Below are 18,321 nucleotides of genomic sequence, written 5' to 3'. Positions count from 1 at the left end.
AACTTAATTTTATAAGTAACATTACCATAAAACCTAAAAAAGACTTAAAGAAAACAGAATAACATAACCAGGTAAAGTTTATTACTTACAGGTGAAAAAAAAAAGCAGCTAATGCCACCTATGTATAAGAGGGCATGAAACAGCTCAGGCCTTCAGCTCTGCAGTGGGTCCATGAATTCAAACTCCTGCTCCACTACCAACCCGCTGGGACAACTCAGGAAAGTGTCTTTGAGTTCCCTTCCTCAGCTTCCTAACCCTCAGGGTTAGAAGGTCTCTAACCCTCAGCTTCCTCAACTGCAAAAACACAGCAACCATGAGGTTATTGTGAGCATGAAAATAAATGGCTGGTATATAACAGATAAACATGGGATTTTTTTAGTCTTCCTAGATCAATCCTGAAGAACAATGACAAATCATTTTAATACCTTACAGTCTTCACAACTGCCATTTCCTGAAAACGCAATGTGGGCCTGGATTGCTGCTGGGGAAGGTGTGTGTTTACATGCACGTGCTTGCACACAGGTGTGTATGTACATGCAAACAGGACTGCAAAGTAACCTGAAGGCCATCGGGGCACGCTCTGTTTTCCTGCACTGACTCAACAGAAAGTAAAGGCCTGACGGTTACACCCTTCAATGGGACTCCGACAAACCTCGCCCCCGCCCCCCACGTCTCTCACCGGGCCAGTCCTTCTTCATAGAGATAGATGACGAGAGGGTCGTAGGAGGTCACGAGCACGTACAGGCGCACGTCAAACTTGAAATCTAGAAAAAAAATTTAATTCACAGGAAAAACTAAGTTCCTCTGTTTTTTGTTGCAGGATGAACAGGACAATGTAACAAAGAACATGAGAGAAAGAAGAGCACTCCCCCTCCCCCCACAAAATACACACTGCCCATACGCCTTGCTTTCAGAGGATATTAGACATTTCATATATATATATAAAATGAGAGTAAATTTATATATACGTATTGTACAGTTTTCATATATATTTGTTATTATGTAACCCATGAAGCACTTTTGAAAAATTATCTGCTTTCATCTTCAAAATAATCCCATGAGGCAGGTAAGAAACCAGTCTCATCTCTAAAGTCACAGTTGCCAAGAATTCCACACTAGCTTAATAAAGACTGACTAGTGAAGACTATGAGAATGTTAAAAAGTTGAGCAAGACCATCATACGATGACTACCAGAGGGAAAGGGGGGCGGGGGAGGTAGGAGGGGGTACGGGGGGTAAACGGTGATGAAAGGAGACTTGGCTGGGGGTGGTGAGCACACAACACAGTACAGGGGTGAGGTGTTGTGGAACTGTGCACCTCAACCCTGTGTCATTTTACTAACCCACGTCACCCCAATGAATCCATTAAGCAAACAAACAAACAAACAAACAGAAAGCACTCGGCGAGCTCCAACCCAGGCCGGCCAAGGGGCCGAGCGCGACTCACCGTCTATGAGCAGGGGGTTGTTAATGTAACGGGAGACCAGGATGTTCTCTTCCAGGGATATCTGGTTTGGCTGTTAAGCAAAGAAAAAGAATGAAAAGATGGAAATGCAAAGGGACCCCAGCTTACAATATGAGAACAAAGTTCCTAGTTTTTTGGAAATGATAATGTGGAAAACTAAAACTCTAAGTTCTCCTCCAAGCTACCCATATGTTCAATTGGCCACATAACACACCCCTTCCATAAACACCGAAGGTGTCCAGTTACAACAGGGGGAAAAATCAATTGCACAGCATGTGTCACATAATAAATAAAGCCTAAACAGCTTTAGAGACTTATATACATGATATTAAGTAGTTACATGCCAAGAAAATATAAGCTACTTAATAAAAGATTGCTTTCTCCCAAAGGTAAAGACGATGCAAATTTTAAAATACTACCATTACTCTTAAATGAAGGCTTTCATCACGTTGCTTAGAGAATTTACAGATCTTTCCCCTGTGAAACGGGATGGATGTTTCATTGATTCGCTTACGGGTGCTTGCTATGCCACTGTATATAAAGATATTTTTATATACAGATATTTTACAGAACTAGATACACAGAACTAGATATTTTAAATTGTTCCTGATGAGAAAAGAGTTGTTTTTAGAATAAATAATTATGAGCACTGCTGGATACCGTATCAGGCACTGCGGAATACACTGAACAGATATCATCCCCACCCCCAGAGCCCGATCCCCACTCCCGAAGAGTGTAATACTGAGGTGGAAGGACAGACGGCAAAACACATAACTCAGAGGAACACAAAGCCGCGTATCGGCAAGTGGAAGATGTGAGGATGCGGGGTGGCGCGGGGACCAGCCCAGTGGGACCAGTCGGGGAGGGCTTGTCCCGGAGGCGCAGGTGCGAAGGTGCGCACTGAGAGCTGTCGAGCACGTGGTGGAGAGGAAAGGGGGTCGCCGTGGGAAGACAGCGTGCACAGAGCCCAGCAGAGTGGACACTGGGCAGATCCACTGACCTGGGGCTGAAGGACTGAACTGAGAAACAATGAAAGATATGGTCAGACAATTAGGAGGGAGGGGCCCCACTGGCAAAGGGATCTGAGCTCCTGACAAGGGGCGTTTAGGATGAACACGGTGGGAAGCAAGAAACTATTGTGGAGTCTTAAGTAAACAGTGAGATTAAAACACCTGAAAGAGAGCAACTCTGTGTGAGATTAGGCTAAGACGGAAGTCAGCTGGAAGTCACCACAATCCGTGGAGGATAAAGAACTCCAAAAGGGCAGTGGCTATCATCTGCAGCAAAACATAAAATGTAATAAACGTACCGAACAGTTGCTACGCGTTGTTCTAATTCTTAGCAAGCATCGTTGCATCTAAGCCTCCGCTGACGCCACGAGGTGGCTGTACCACCGCCCGAACGTGGGAGCTGAGGAGAGGGAGGGAGGGCTGGGCCTGCTCGAAGCCACACAGCTACTCAGTGACAGGCGGCGGCGGCTGAGCCCAGGTGGTCTGCCGCCGAGGCTTCCCTCTCAAGCACCACGCACACCTTCCTCCACAGCTCAGAACTAAAAATAATTGTCCCCCAAATTCAAAAGTCCTTCTTTATAATCATGCACTTTCTACCCTAAACACTGCACTGATCATAAAATGGGGATGATTCTGTGACACACCACACGTCTACAACCACGATGAGCAACTCCAGAGTCAGGATAACGAATTCCCCCCTCACTTCCCACGCTTGCTATCTCCAACGCAGCACACAGCTGTCCCAACCTGTGCATCCCAGGGACACCGCGACGTCAGTCAGCACTGATTCATGCTCCTGCACCCAGTCACCCACACGGCTTCCTGACTCCCTCACACGTCTTGATCAGTTTCTCACAAGCAGCACTATCTCCATTCTGAGTAAGCTTACCAAGAATTGATACAATCACACAGTTCAAAGCAGCCAACTGCAGGCTGCGTTCCAAAACTAAAACAATTGTAGCTCTCTTCCACGTGAGTAACACCTATGGGCTTCCAGAGATGTATGGCTACTCGACTCCCCTCTGAACCAGAGAATACACTGATAATGTTCTTCACTCCATGACACATCTAATGTCCATGGCCGTTTCCTCTTCTTTCCTCCTTCCCCACACATATTTGTCCTCTGAGTCATGCATAACATAATCTCTTGCATTATTTGTTCCATTGTCTGTACTTCTCATTTTTATCTGCATTAGGAATTAAATCGTAGGCTCAGAAGAGAAAAGAATGGTTTGTGTAGAGTTTCTTTGTATACGGCTCTATACTGACAAGCAACTAACAAGGACTTTTTCCTATCTTCGAGCCTGTTTCCTTTTCATCAATCCCCAGTTAACTCATTTTAAATGATTTCAATTCCAAGTTCAAATTCCCCTCCAAAGTATGCAAATCTGAGCTGTTGGCAAAGTTGGAAACATCCATTTTTCTAACTGGACTTTAAGATCAGAGCTCATGGTACCTGTCAGATCACTGTAGGGCAGAACGGTGCATAGTTAGGAGTGTATGCTCTGGAATCAGCTAGACCTGAGTTACAATCTTGACTCTGCCACTTACTAAGGAAATAACAGTAACCACTTCACAGGGTTCTTATAAAAACTAAATGAGATAATATTTGGAAGGCACAGTTGTAGGCACATAGTAAAAGAAATCTGGTTGCTATTGTTACTGCAAACTCAACAGCATGCATATGGTTCTATTTATTAATTCCCATAACTCACAGCATCCATACAGCACACCGCATGCCATTCCACTCAGAGCACACACTGAGTTATGTATAACGCAGATCCATAGGAATTAGGAGATAGTCCCCCTTCCTCAAAACGTTTTAAGCAGTGACAGCACCTAGCACACAGCGGGCGCTCCCTAAATACTTGCTGAACAACAAGAAGAAATGGAGAGCACGTAAGATAACAACATAGAAACAAACAAACAGGAGAGCTACCGAGTTATTATATTCGCAAGTGTAAGAGCAAACAGAGTGACTTCACTACACTTCTGATACTTCAAGATCTCGGGGAAATATTAATATTGCGTTTACTATGGACAATGTGGGAGAGGAGAAACGACTGAACCCGACTTCTCTAGTCCAATTCATGCCCCAATCAGAAAGCACCAGGTCTTTCCCCTCCTCAGTGTGAATGCACTAGACTGGGAGAATATGGCATTTAGTCGTGGTTACTGAAGGAGCTGGCTCGAACACCACTCTGCTCCTTTATGAGGTATTTCTAGAGTTAAAGAGCCCATTATTAAAGGCATGTCAGCCAATCGGCCGAGAAGCTTCCATCTGTAGGGGCTCACACTTCTCTCTCCAGTATTACATAAAAGTAATGTTTTTTCTACCCTTTATCCTGTTCTCGTAATGGTAAAAGTTGCTATTTGCAGATATTTTCCAAAAGGTTATGACTATTATTGGGCATGTTCAATAAGAGGCCCTCTCACTGCAGCAGGAAGACAGGGTGTGATGTTTTCCTTTGGCCCCCACACCTGACTCCACCCCCCGCAACATCCCTCACCCACTCACATCGGTTCTGCTCGCAGACCCTCCGCCGGAGCACCCCCTCCCTACCCCCTAAAACCCAAAAGGAAAGCAGGCAGCAGCCTCGGAAAGAGTTACTTCATCCAGCTGGCTAACAGGCCACATATTCCACGGGACGGGATCCAGGTGTGGAAAAGAGGAGATGGTCAGGCCTTGTGCATAAGGACAGAGAAAAAGAGTACTAACTACACGGTCCTTAGGTCTGGGTAAAAGGTGATAAAATTCCAGCTTTGGAATGAAATGGGAACATCTCCCCATCGTGTCCACAGGTTGCCAGCTCCCCTAGTGCCTGCTGGCATCGCCCCAGGCTTCTGTCTGGCACCTCCACCAAATACCTCAAAGAATCAGACTCATTCCAAAGGAGGGCCAAGGGGTCCAGCCAAGGACTTTGATCTACGCAGGGGGTCTCCAGGGATTCAGCCCAGGGAGAGGTGGGAGGGAGGACAGCCTGCCAGACGCATTCTCTAAAGACTTGTCACCCCCTTTATGAGGCTCAGTGTCCAGGGAAGAGTCAGGGCACGGGGTTCTCAGCCCCACCAAGGAAAGTTTAACTCTTCTCTCCTTTATGATGCTGGTTTTAAAGTAACAAATCACTAGGGCAAAAGAGCATTCCAAAAGAAAAAAGCCCCGGATGAGCCGGGAATAGATCCTATTCATCTTGACTCATGTCTAAGAAAGTAAAATGCAAGCTCGTACCACCAATGACTCTCAACAGCAATTCCATTTGGCGGCTGAAACCCAAGTGCAAGCTAGTGCCGCCTCCGAGATTCAAACAACCTGGAGGGAGCTCCTGGCGAGGAGCTGAAGGAAACGCTGTTGGAAGGAGCCTTCACACCAAGATCAGAACAGAGACAAGAGATGCGACCGGGGCCTTCTGTCACAAGAGACCCAGGGTCCAGGGCTTCCCAGGTGCCTCGGGGCTTGCAGCCGGGGCCGGGACTCTAACACTTGCCGTTTCGGAACCAGATCCCATGTATCTTCAGCACAAAAGGCCTGGCCATCAGTGTTTATGACACAGCTTTTAGTCCAGACCGAATTGAAGGACTTTTTACCGTGAAAGACCTGTAGGCGGGTGAGCCTCTGCATGGAGAGGAAGCAGCTCAGACCCTACGGAAAGAGACTAGGGAATGGAAAATGGAGTGCTGGCCGCACTCACAACACACTCACCTCCCCCTCCTCCCTTCCCCAGTCCCACGGGAAGGGCAGGGAAGATGCTCCCGAAAAAACTGAAATGATGACAAGGTTAGAAGCTGTCAAAGGAGCCCACGCCAGACAAAGGTGCGAGGAGATCCCGTCAGACAGAAAGCAGGTAGGGTTGGGCTGAGAGAAGGGAGCAGAGGCAGCCCCCGCCCGGCATGTCAGCGGTGAGCGCAGTCTCCCCACGGAGGCCTCCGAGGAGCCCCCAGCTGGTGGGGAACAAAGGGGGGCAGGGTGGGTCAGGGGATGACAGTTGCGTAAGTAACTGACACACAGCACGGGGAAGGTGGCGCAAGGCCAGCAGCCTGCTCCCACACCCAGAGCCCAGCGCTCAGGGAGGCACATAACGGTGACGCTGGGGAGGACGTCCTGAATGAGTGCCTGCGGGGACCCGAGAGGGTGGGCGTGAGGCCAACTAGCCCCCGAGACAGGCTGAGGGCGAGAGAGGGGAAAGGCAGCCCTGGTCCAGGGGAATCTCCAAATCTCCCTGTCTTCGAGGTCAGGCCTGCCGTGCTGTGGCAAGGGGGCGGGGGGAGGCAGGCTCCTGCCCACTCACGCCTGCCTCAGGTCAGCCTGGCGGGCAGCACGCTGCAGCCGGGTGCAGAACTCAGACAGCCCGCCGTCCAGGGAGACACTCCCAGGGGACCCGTCAAGCCCGCAGTCCCTCCCCAGCGGTCCATCCCCACCAGCCCCTCCCCAGCGGTCCATCCCCACCAGCCCCTCCCCAGCGGTCCATCCCCACCAGTCCAGTCTTTTGTGCGTAAACGTGACTCAACACACCTGCGGTCACTGAAGTTGAGAAAACCCAAAAGAAAGGAAAGGCGAGCGCCAAGAAAATTCACAAAACAGAGAACTTTCATAAACTATCAGCTGGTATCTTCAGCAAGTCCAACAGGCAAACTGCATCCACTGAGCGACAAGGGGCTGATCACAAGAAAGCACGTCAGAGAGTCAGAGTTCCTGCAGACAACGACAGGGCACCAGGGCACGCGAGCGGGCGGAGCGCGAGCAGGAGGCCCAGAGGACAAAGACAGGCAGCAGAGAGACAGGGGATTTAAAGTGAGGGGAACGCCACCACGAAGACCCACACTGCCTCACAGAGGGGTTCTAGAAGCAGAAACGGAGACAGAAAAAGGATAATTCTCCCCGAACTAAGGAATAATATTAGTTTCTACCTGGAAATGGCTGATCAAAGAAAGAAGAATTTTTTTAAAAGACCCAAACTGAAATGGTTAAATTCCAGAATTCCATGCAGTAAAGTTTCTATTAAGTTTTTTACTCAACTTATACATAAAGCAGAGAAACTGAACTGTAGTTATTAAAAAAACGTAAATGTTTAAAAATCTTTAAAATATAAAAACAATAAAAAGTAATCCAACCTAGAGGTACCAGGTGGAAGGGAGTGGAGGCTGTGATATCAGGACAATAAACATCAAACTGGGAATTAACAACTACAACGCGGAGTTGCGAAGAAAAGAAACATAATTCAATTATATTAGGTTACAACTACTATTCTAAGTCTAGGGAGTGAGACTGCAGTTAGGATTTTTTATTTATTCCATGTATGTTTTTGACTTAAAAACAACTTTTAACGAGGATTTTGCAAAGAATTGAGATACTGATGACTTCTGAAAGAAAACAGGAGGAGGAGGTTAGGAGGGAGGAAGGGAGGAAAGTGTACCAAGGCCGGGGAGAAACTGGGTCACTTTCCTTGACGGCCTTCAAGGCAGGACCCCACGGTTCTGCTCACAATGAAAACTAAATGTCTGTGCTATTAACGAATGCTTACGCTGAGGACTTAACATGACCTTGTGCTGAAAGCGGAAAAGAGACCTCTGTTCTGCTGACACCAAAGGCTGCCCTCCCCCCAAAACTGGGTCAAGTCACTTTTCAGCCAGAGTAACTGTTATGGAAGGAAGCTACAGCCAACAGACAATCCAGACCTACCCTCAGCTCACACTTCTGAATGCAGATTTCAGAAGGGAACACCTGGTCCTAATGAGAAGGAACCACACTCGTAGCTGGAACTAAGGGTGAAAGGGAAGAACAGAGAGAAGAGAGGCTGTGCTGGATACTTACATTGTTGATCAGGTAGACACCCCGCCCCCTAGAGGAGGCCACTGGTTTTACTATCCAAGGTCCCCGATCCTTTGAATATGAATCTGCGCAAAATATTGGGAGGTAGAAAGTGGGAGAGAGACACAAAGAGAAAGAAAGGGACATGAGTTTATCAACTTAAATTTCAACACTCGTTTATCTACTCAGGTACCCAAAGAATTTTCCAGGTTTCTAAGTGGTGGGCAGCAGCTAAAATAACCTATATTTTTGGACTAGTCTTAAAAATTAAACAAGAATAGATACAGAGACCAAAAGAGAGAGGGAGGAAGGGTGGGAGGGAGGAGGAAGGAAAGAAAAAAAAAAAGAGGCAGGAGGAGAAAGAGAGAAGGAGCAGACGACAAAATTATAGCAAATACTACATAATATATTTTTTCACCATTTCCCCTCTTGAATAAGAGCATGAAACAAAATAAAAATTTCACGATTGCCTGCCGAACATCAGGACACGGATGTCCGTAGGCACCTCAAATCTGAAGTTCAACAATGTCCCCCTTTAGCATTCCCTGTGTTCCTGGTTACACTCTCTGGACAGCGGCTGGACCTTCCTGGCTTCTCAGACTCACGCGCCTCTGGAGGTCTCTTGGACCCCTGCTCCACCGCTCGCAGACAGCTGGTAATCCTTATTCACTCCATCCTTCTTTCCACGCTGGCTACCTAGTTCAATCCACCCTCACCTCTCGTCTGGACCACTCAATAGCCTTCAGAGGGACCACTCTGTGTCTGGTCCCTGCTCCCTCCAGTCATTTCGTGCAGCTGTTTCCGTAAAGGCCGCCTGTTCCCCTCCTTCACCTCCTCAGAAACCCCCTCTAGCGCACACTGGAGTCAGCACTGGAGGGTCAGACACACAGGAGTCATGGAGAAAACAAAGCCGCAAGTTACAATATGCGAGGTGGACACAACAGGGAAAGGCGAGAACGTGAAACAGACCCCCCAAAGAAGGGGAATGTGGTAGGAACAGATGGGTTTCTCCCTAACACACATCAATGTAACAACACAACGAAGCTAGCGATGCCGGGCTTCTCCCCAGTGGCCACACTCTCTGGACGACTGGCAAAGAGGGACCGGGATTCCGGCGACTCTGGAACCAAGGAGACACTCTGACTCACACACCTTCCCTGTCCTCCCTCTCCCACAAACTCGGTCAGTCCCCGCTGGGACCTTTGGGTGGCGCTGGCAACCAGGGATTTGTTTTGGGGACTGAGGAACACCCTTTGCCTGTAAGAACTGCCCCGGGGCGGCTTTGGGCTGCAGCTGAGTTAATTCTGTGTGTACTTCTTTTGACCTTTGGAATTCACTTTGGTTAAAAAGCAGAACACACAGAAGTGTGAATAATTGCTGAAGAAGCAATTCTACCGAAAGACAGGTTAGGCGCGGACGGACGGGGACCCCTCACTCTATCCGATCAGATCGTAGGCACGAGCTTCCCCAGCCCCCAGCCCTCCGCCTGCCTGCCAAGGCTGGGGAATTCCGAACAGCAGAACCGGCAGCAGCAAAGCGGGGAAAGGGGATTTTCAACTTAGATCCCTTTCGTCTTTCCCCGGGGATTATTCTGGACTTTCGTTTCTCATCGGGAATCCAACAGCAGGAGGAGTTTCTATGGGGCACCCTTTCGCAACGCCGCCATGTTGGCTAAAGCATTTTTATGCTATCGTGCTGGTTTATGACGTAATGTTTAACTTTTATTATGCAGCGCTATAGTGCAACATAACTTGAAGTAGGAAATGATACTGAACACTTATTAAGCACCTACAAAGCACCGTCCCACGTGCCTTCCATGCACTAACCTGCTTACACTTCCCAACAACACTGTACGAACGGTCAGTATAGGTAACAGCCTCTTTTTACAGAGGAGAAAGCTGAAGTACAGACAGTTATTACGCTGGCTAAAGTCACACAACAAAAATTCTTAACTAAAAATTTTCAACGTCGAGTGCGCTGTAGCTTTGAGGTGAACTTAATTCATCTAATTTGACACTCCATTCTGACCCACTTCAGAGTCCTCTGTGGGCAAACACCGAACCGTCAGCCTGTGCTCCCGGGGGCGGCGCAGCATGGGCCAGAGTGAGACGCCCTCACCGGGGCAGACCCTGACGACCAGAGTCCAGAAGACAAACACTCCCAGGGTGACCGGACCCGATTCTTAAATCCAACTGGTGAAAAGGATCAGAAGTGAGGAAGTCTAAAGGGGGCTTTCTCCTCCTCTCTCCACGTTCCTCTACCCTCAGATGGGAACAGTCCCTCTCTCAGAAAACTCTGCCTGCCCGTCCTCTCTGTGTTGTCCCTGACTCCCGCAGACATGACTTCTCTCCACGGTGATACTGGGGAGCGGTCACTAGGAAGCACGGCCTGGCACGCTCAGCCAGAAAGTACAGCCGCCCCGAGCACGGCCTCTGATGCCAAGTGGCCCGGCTGAACCCTGACCCTGCCGTCTGCGGGCTGCCCCACTTACAGAAAGTTCCTTCGCCTCCCTGCGCCTGAAGTCTCTTGACCTGTAAAAGTGGGGATGATAACAGCACCTACCTCGGAGTGGCGGCACCACTCAGAAGAGGGCCTCAGAGAAAGGAAATGCTCAGTAAGTGTTAGCTGTTAGTGTTATCGCTATTTAAACTCTCACGGAAGCCCTGCCTCACGCCTCATCTGCACACGGAGCCTGCTGAGTTGGGCTCTGCCCCACGAAGGAAAGCCTGAAATAGCCCATCTCCTCTGCTCAGACCTGCAGGGGTCAGTTCACTTCAAGGCAAATGAAATAAGAAGTCCACCAACACCTGGACGCAGGCCACGTGTCCCTAGCTAGCTCTACCAGCAATACAGCTGACATTTGGATCCCTATTTGGCTCCCCGGAATATTTTCTCCATTAGTCTGAACTCCAAGGAAAATCAGCGAGACTAAATGATACCTCCAAACACCGAAAGAGCCATGATCCTTTACTCCCCAAAATATGTCACGCAAGTCTGGAAATCAAGGTGACGGGAGAGGCACCGAAAAAGGGTGCCCAGGTGGTTTATATGCAGAAATACACACGTCCTAACATGCGCACTAACTCCTGTCAGCAAAGAAGTCTGTTGTGCAAGACAAGAGCACATTTATGACACCAACGTGTCCTTACATAAATGATACTAAGATACTTAGAATAAACATCCAGGTAGGCGGTCGGAATAAAAACAGCTTTGAAGTTATCTCTGCCGCTGTTTCACTAATGACACACAATTTTTTTAAGGATTTGAGAAACCGGATTGGTTACCGACGTGCAGCAGCCCTTGAGGCGAGTCGCCCCGAGTGCAGTGGCTGGGGATGGACACGAGGAGCCGAACTTACTGCAGAAGTCCGCGTACTCGGCTGGCAGCAGGAAGGTCTGAGGGAGAATGTGGAAGGTCTTGAACCCATGCGTGTGCTGCATTCGAACGATGTTTTTGTACAGCCGGTCCTTCCGGGTTAGTTCATATGACCTTAAAATCGTAACAGCATTTCCACCTCAGTAAAGTCTGACTCCAAGGTTTTCCAGGGCTACCACATTCTAAAGCGTTCACAGTTCGCAGTTCTGGAGCCTTTACTGAGGACGGGAGCAGATCCCCCATCTATCCCTTGGTCAACCCCAAAGGTTCATCAATCCTTCTCAGGAAATGGATTTCTCTGGTCAGATTTACTCATTAAGGTATAATATCTGTCTAGTTCTATGGGTCTGAATAAACACGTACAGTCATGCGGCCACCGCCACAATCAGGAGACAGAACGGTCCCGACATCCCACAAAGCTGCCTCGAGCCCCTTGCGGTCCGCCCTTCCCGTCGCCGCCAGGCCCTGGCAAACATCCTCCTCTTTCCTGTCCCTGTAATTCTGCCTTTTCCAGAAAGTCAAATACAGGGAATTGTATGGTATGTGTCCTTCTGGAACTGGCATCTTCCACTGAACCTAACACACAACTGAAACTTTTGCTTGTGGTTGTAAGTATCGGCACTTCCGTCTTTATCAGGGCTCAGCAGTAATCCCCCGTTCGGGGGTACCGCAGCCTGTGCATCCGTTCGCCCGCTGAAGGACATGTGAGCTGTTTCCAGTGTTCAAAGATTATGAATAAAGTCACTATAAGCATCTGTGTACAGGTTTTTATGAACTTAAGTTTTTGTGTGAACATACATTTTCATGTCTCTAGAAGTGGGATTGCTGGGTTTACTAAGACTGTTTAGCAAAAAGTATTATCTATTGCTGCCTAATAAATTACCCCCAAACACAGCAGCTAAAAAAAATAAACATCTTCTGTCTCATGCATTTTCTGTGGGTCAGAAACTCGGGAGTGGCAGAGCGAGGTTGTTCTGTCTTGGGGGTCCCTCGTGAGGTCACAGGCAAGATGCTGGCCAGGCCTGCAGCCGTCAGGCCTGCCTGGGGCCGGAGAACCGACTCTCCAGATGGCTCACTCGTCGGGGGCCGGCTGGGGGCAGGAAGCTCCAGTTCTCGCCACCTGAATCTCTCCATGCAGCTCACTGAATGCCTTCTTGACATGACAACTGATTTTGTCCAGATCAAGCGATCCAAGAAACAGCAAAAAAGAAGCTACCACGTCTCTTATGATCTGGTCTCAGAAGGGACACAGTGTCACTTTGGCCACATCCTATTCCTTAGAAGACAGTCACTAAGTCTAGCCCACATTCAAAAACAGAGAAATTAAGCTCAGTCTTCTGAAGGCAATGTCAAGGAATTTATGGACGCATTTTAGAACCACCACGTAAGTATATGTTTAATTTTACAAGAAAGTGCCAAATTGTTACGCGAAGCGGCTGCACCATGTTGCATTTCCCACCAGCACAACTCAGTGTTGCAGTTGCACTGCAGCCTGAACAGCACTTGGCACTTTTCTGTCCAGTCTTTCTGTCTGTCTGTAGCCGTCCCAGTGCTCTAGCGCATGGCAGAACCTCATGTGGTTTTAATCTGCATTCCACTAACGGCTGCTGACACTGAGCATATTTTCATGTGCACCTTCTCACACCAGTGTATCTTCTGTGGTGAAGTATCTGTCCAAATATTCCGCCCATTGTGAAAAAGAGGGTGGTTCATTATTGAGTTCTGACAGTTTATTATCTGTTCTAGATATAAAGTCTTTATTTATCAGATACATGTTTTACAGGTATTTTCTCCCAGTCTCTGGCTAGTCTTTTCAAAGAAGAGACATTTTAAATTTTGATGAAGTTCAATGTATTGTTTTTTTCTCGTATGGATTACACTCATATTGTTATATCGAAGAAATCTTTACCTAATCCAAGGTCATAAAGATTTTCTCCCATGTTTTTCTTCTAGAAGTTGTGTGATTTTAGGTTTCACATTTAAATCTGTGACAATGTCAGGTACCTTAAACGGAGCGAAGAAGCTACAAGAGCATTACCTGGGAAAGTGATTAACCTTTTGCACTTCAGAGAGGGTGCGAAGTAAGAAGGGCTTCAGGTGGGATCCTGTCCACATGAGGTTATAGTCAGTGCTGCTTGGGTGAACCTGGGGGCACATACACAGACGAGATAAGAACCATCAGAGCTAACCCCTCTGCAGGAAGAACCCTGGACGGACAGTCTCTCTGACCCGTCCACAAGGCACTCACAGGAGTGGCCCAGTCAGTACGGGAGCCCAGCACAACAGAAGTGGAGCACGCCCAACACAGGGATAATCAAGGTTAAGGAATGGAAGAGGTGGGTAAGTCTCAGACACAATACTAGAACAAACTAATCCTTCTAAGGAAGTCCACAGTGCCTCTTACTGTTCTTGCCTATCAGTGCGTGAGAAGAGGGCCCAATCCCAGGACTCCCTTCTCAGAGGCTTACAGGTGCTGGGAATACACTACAGATCAGAAGTAAAAACTTACAGCAGCAAACCAACTTAGAATTCATTCATGAATTCATTTGTCCATTCTTTCAATAATTATATATTCTTTGCCTATGATGTGATGGGTGCCCCATTAAACCCTGAAGGTAAAACAGCAACAAGACAAGATACAAACTGGTATTCAGAACTTCAAGGCTGTCTGCTTCTGACGTAAACCCGGGATAAGGAGCCAGCAACCAGACCTCTAGCAGCTGTCTCAAAATACCTGCAGTGGAGTCTGTTCAGCATTGTTACTATCTCTTTTGATGTCAACATCCAAATTTTCCCAATTTTCTTTGGAAAGAACATACTCTGGTTTCGAAGGACCTGCCAATCACTGGTCCCTCTCTTCCCCAGTGGAGTGACTCCATGACCCAAGCTGGACCAGTCATTCTACCTCCCACTACCTCCAGAGTGTGCTTCTTGAAGGAAGAAAGACACAGGACCATGAATGGAGCAGGGTCACTTCCAGGGGCTGCCCACAGGAGACGGTCCTGCGGAGTCTGATCCCAGACCCCTGGAGCTGTCTTGTCTCTCTCCTTCTAAGGGCCTGCCTTTTCCGTTTTTCGTCTGATTCTGCTGGCCGTCCGGTGTATACTTCTCCTACAAACCCCTTTTGGTTCAAGTTAGAGCCTGGTCCTGTTGCTCGCAATCAAAGAAATTTAATTCGGTAACAAACAATTCTTTATAGACAACTCTGCCTCCAGCCTAAGTAAGCCTAAAAGCATAGCAGGAAATTTTTTTTTTAATTGTGGAAATGTTTTCCATGTATTGCAAGGAGAAAGTGGGAAATCCACTCAGAAACTCCATGCAAATTCTACATCACCACTGAGCACTGGTCCCATGTGCTTTCTGGAGCTGGCGGTGGCAGAGTCAGGTAGCTAGGATTTTCAGCTTTTGGACAGATCAGGGAAAGCAGTCAAAATGAGCTTACTTCATGAAATCCATGGGCTGTCAGGATGCTGCGTACCAGGCGACTGTCTGTTCGCACAATCTTGTAGGACAAATGGTAACGTTCTGGAGAGAAACAGAAGCAAGTTCAGTAACCGGAGGGTCAACTGTAGAGACAGAAATAAACTGTAAGATGGTGGCTTGCTTAAGTGTACTGAATAACTACATGGCTGTCCTTACGCTACTAAAAGTAAAGGGCACAGACTATTTTGGACCAAGGGTTCTTAACCCGCAGTTTGTTGGGGTTACTAAACATGTATGGGAGGAGGGCAACGACATCTCCGTTTTCACTTGTTTCTGATTGACACTTAACATTACCGTCAATTAGGGGTGGAGGCAACAAATCAGAGTACTATTAGCAGCACCTGTGACCCTGCTGCCAGTAGAAGTCATGTATTTTAATATTATTTTACAATTGCTACGGTTATCTCAAAATATCTCTTATCCTCGCAGTATTTCAAAATTATGGAAGTGAACAGACCTACCATTAGAACATTATTTAATGCACAAATAAAAAGGCATTTATATCACAATTGGGGTTTTTAAAAATATTTTGATATGTTGACACAATGGATTTTCTTTGTAGTCATATGTAAATTTTTTATACACTTAGAGACCATTCTGAGCCCTGGCTGGCATGGCTGTGTTGGTTGAATGTTGTCCCATAAAGCGAAAGGTCACTGGTTCACTTCCCGGTCGGAGCACAGGCTTGGGTTGCGGGGCTGGTCCCCGGCTGGGGCACGTGCGAGAGGCAACTGATTGACGTTTCTCTCAGACATCAACGTTCCTCTCCGTCTCTTTCTCCCTACCTTCCCCTCTCTCTAAAATAAATAAATAAAATCTTAAAAAAAAAACAACACAACATTCTAGAAAGAGACTCATTAGGACACACTGCACCAAAAAGGTCAGAACCCCGCTCCAGCCAGTGCTCCGTGTGCGGTAACTCTGGTGACCCGTGTATCTCAGGCCAGAAGTCACAAACTGGTGACCTGAGGGCCCAAACCTCCCTGCAGACATGGTTTGCTCCTTCTGCATTGTGTTTTAAAAATAAAACTGAATTAATTGCTGCCCTTTTGAAACCGGCGGAATCCATATAAAAAAGTCTAGATTTCTGGGCTTCTCTTGAAAACCCTGGGATCGTGCTCACTCGCTCACTCTCTCTCTCCGGCACGGCAAGAGTCAACTGAAGAAGTGCAAGTACTTCCACAGCAGAGTCCCCACCAGCCCACCTCACTGATCCCTGCTCCCTGCCTGGCACCTGCCAGCATTCTGTGCTTGTGACCCCTGTCTAGGAGGACAGTCTGGAACCATGTGAGACTTCTACATATCCCCGAGGACTAACACTCTGGCCCATTAAATTCAATCTCTTTCTATGCATTGCTGCAGATAGTTTTAAAACATTAGCTAAGAATTCTACAGAACAATTTTTTAAAAGGACTACATGTTGCCCTTGTTCTTAGGAGATATGAAACATTTGAACTAATTCTCAAATGTGGGGAAGGGGGAGAGAGAGAAGCAAATATGACAAAGCGTTAATAATCAGTGAAACTATAGAACGAGTATACATGTGTCCATCGTATTATTCTTAAAACTTAGACAAATGAAAGAATATTAGGGCCTTTTCAGGCCTTTTCATTATGATAACTGTGATCACAACATCGCCATTTTCATTCTTGCGAAAAGCCAAAACATCAACCACCAGAGGCCAGGACTGGGCCTGCCCTGCAGAGCTTGCCTCGCAGAACCAGGCCACAGGGAAGGCAATCAGTAACGTGTGTGGAAAAATATGGAATGGTTACATGAGGCCTGGGAGAGGTGGGGGGTAGTAAGAGAAAGAGTATGTCTCTGGAACCCAACTGCCAGGGTTAAAGTCCTGGCCCTCCTACCTCCTGGCTGTCATCTTGAACAAGTTCCTTCATTTTTCTATGCTCAATTTCCTCACCTTTAAAATGGAGTTGACAGCGAAGATACTTACCTCATAGAGTAAGTATTTTCATATGAATTTACTGAACCAGTTAATACCTGAAGAGCTTTTAAAATAGTTGATACATAATAAAATGTTTATATAATAAAAGATACATAGTAAAATAGCTATTAGTACATAGTATCGTACATAGTAAATTATACATTTTATATAGCAAATAAAAAATAAAAATGCTATTAATATTCCTTGTCCTACTTCTCCTAATATAGAAGAAAAATGTAATTATCGCTGCACTCAGTGGCAGACCTGATTCTCATGGTATGTAAGTAGTTAGTAAGCAGTGACCAATCCTTTTAGTCCATACCTACTAACTGCAACCCAGCTCGGATGCACTGAACATGTTTCAAAAGGGGAGCGCAAGAAAGGCAGGGGGATGATACAGAGCAACCCGACTGCCGGTGACTGTCACTCAGATTCATGCCCTGTGTCCGAGTCCTGCGACCAGTGATGCCAACGACCGGTATGTGTGTGACCGGATGCTATAAACCGGTGACCCACAGGCCACATCCAGCCTAAGGACATGGTTTGTTCATTGCTTGTGGTGTTTTAAATGTAAAATCAGATTAGTTTCCAACCTTCTAAAATTGGAACAATATAACCATCTAGATTTCTGGGCTTCTCTTGAAGAACCTGGCAACTCTAGGCTCTCTCTTCCCTGGCAAGTCAAACTCGCAGGTGTAAACTGAACCTGCCCAACCGCCTAGGAAAGAGCCACTTTGCCCATGTCTTCTTCAATATAAAAGCAAGACGCAGGGCATGGTCCTCCTTGGCTACTAGCACACTCCAAACATACTGGAGCCTCTGAATGCACGTTGCATCAATTCCACCGTGAGCCTGTACAAGTTCCCTCTTCTCCAACCACTTACGTGTATCTCAGGAGACAACGCGAAGTGCTAGGAACCCTGGCAAGTTCCAGGACTGACTGGGGCAGAGCAAATAAAAACAAGGAACCCATCATCTGTCGGCACAGAAGGGAATGGTGAAGTACTCAGGGAATGGTGAAGTGCCCTAAAGGAGTTGGTCAAAACTAGCAAGGGAAACTAGAATGAAGGTAAAACTGAAGTGTTTTTGCCCTGACTGGCGTGGTTCAGTACGTCAGGCATCATCCTGCAAAGTGGAAGGTCACTGGTTTGATTCCTGGTCAGGGCACATGCGTGGGTTGCGGGTTCAGGGAGCACCTCTGAGAGGAAGCCAATCGACGTTTCTCTCGCACATGGAGGACA

General features: G+C 47.3%; 1 protein-coding gene across 8 annotated transcripts in view; it reads right to left on the bottom strand.

Annotated features, from left to right (window-relative positions):
• The window catches only part of TTLL5 (tubulin tyrosine ligase like 5), a 252,183-nt gene that overhangs the window by 218,804 nt on the left and 15,058 nt on the right, over positions 1–18,321 (bottom strand). For 6 of the 8 annotated variants that reach the window (XM_045822847.1, XM_045822844.1, XM_045822849.1 and 3 more), the window contains exons 4-9: positions 15,098–15,180; positions 13,694–13,800; positions 11,639–11,769; positions 8,284–8,366; positions 1,447–1,516; positions 680–764 (exon numbers count right to left, since the gene is read on the bottom strand). In XM_045822847.1, the coding sequence (XP_045678803.1) occupies positions 680–764; positions 1,447–1,516; positions 8,284–8,366; positions 11,639–11,769; positions 13,694–13,800; positions 15,098–15,180 (559 nt within the window). Of the gene's footprint in view, positions 1–679; positions 765–1,446; positions 1,517–8,283; positions 8,367–11,638; positions 11,770–13,693; positions 13,801–15,097; positions 15,181–18,321 lie in introns of those variants that run through there. The other 2 variants (XM_045822852.1, XM_045822851.1) reach the window with 2 other exon arrangements.

This window comes from Phyllostomus hastatus, unplaced genomic scaffold (genome assembly GCF_019186645.2).
Source record: "Phyllostomus hastatus isolate PE091 unplaced genomic scaffold, TTU_PhHast_1.1 phas_scaffold_501, whole genome shotgun sequence".
NCBI lineage: Eukaryota > Metazoa > Chordata > Mammalia > Chiroptera > Phyllostomidae > Phyllostomus > Phyllostomus hastatus.
The sequence above is the reverse complement of the archived record's forward strand: the minus strand, read 5'-3'. Positions and strand labels throughout refer to the sequence as shown.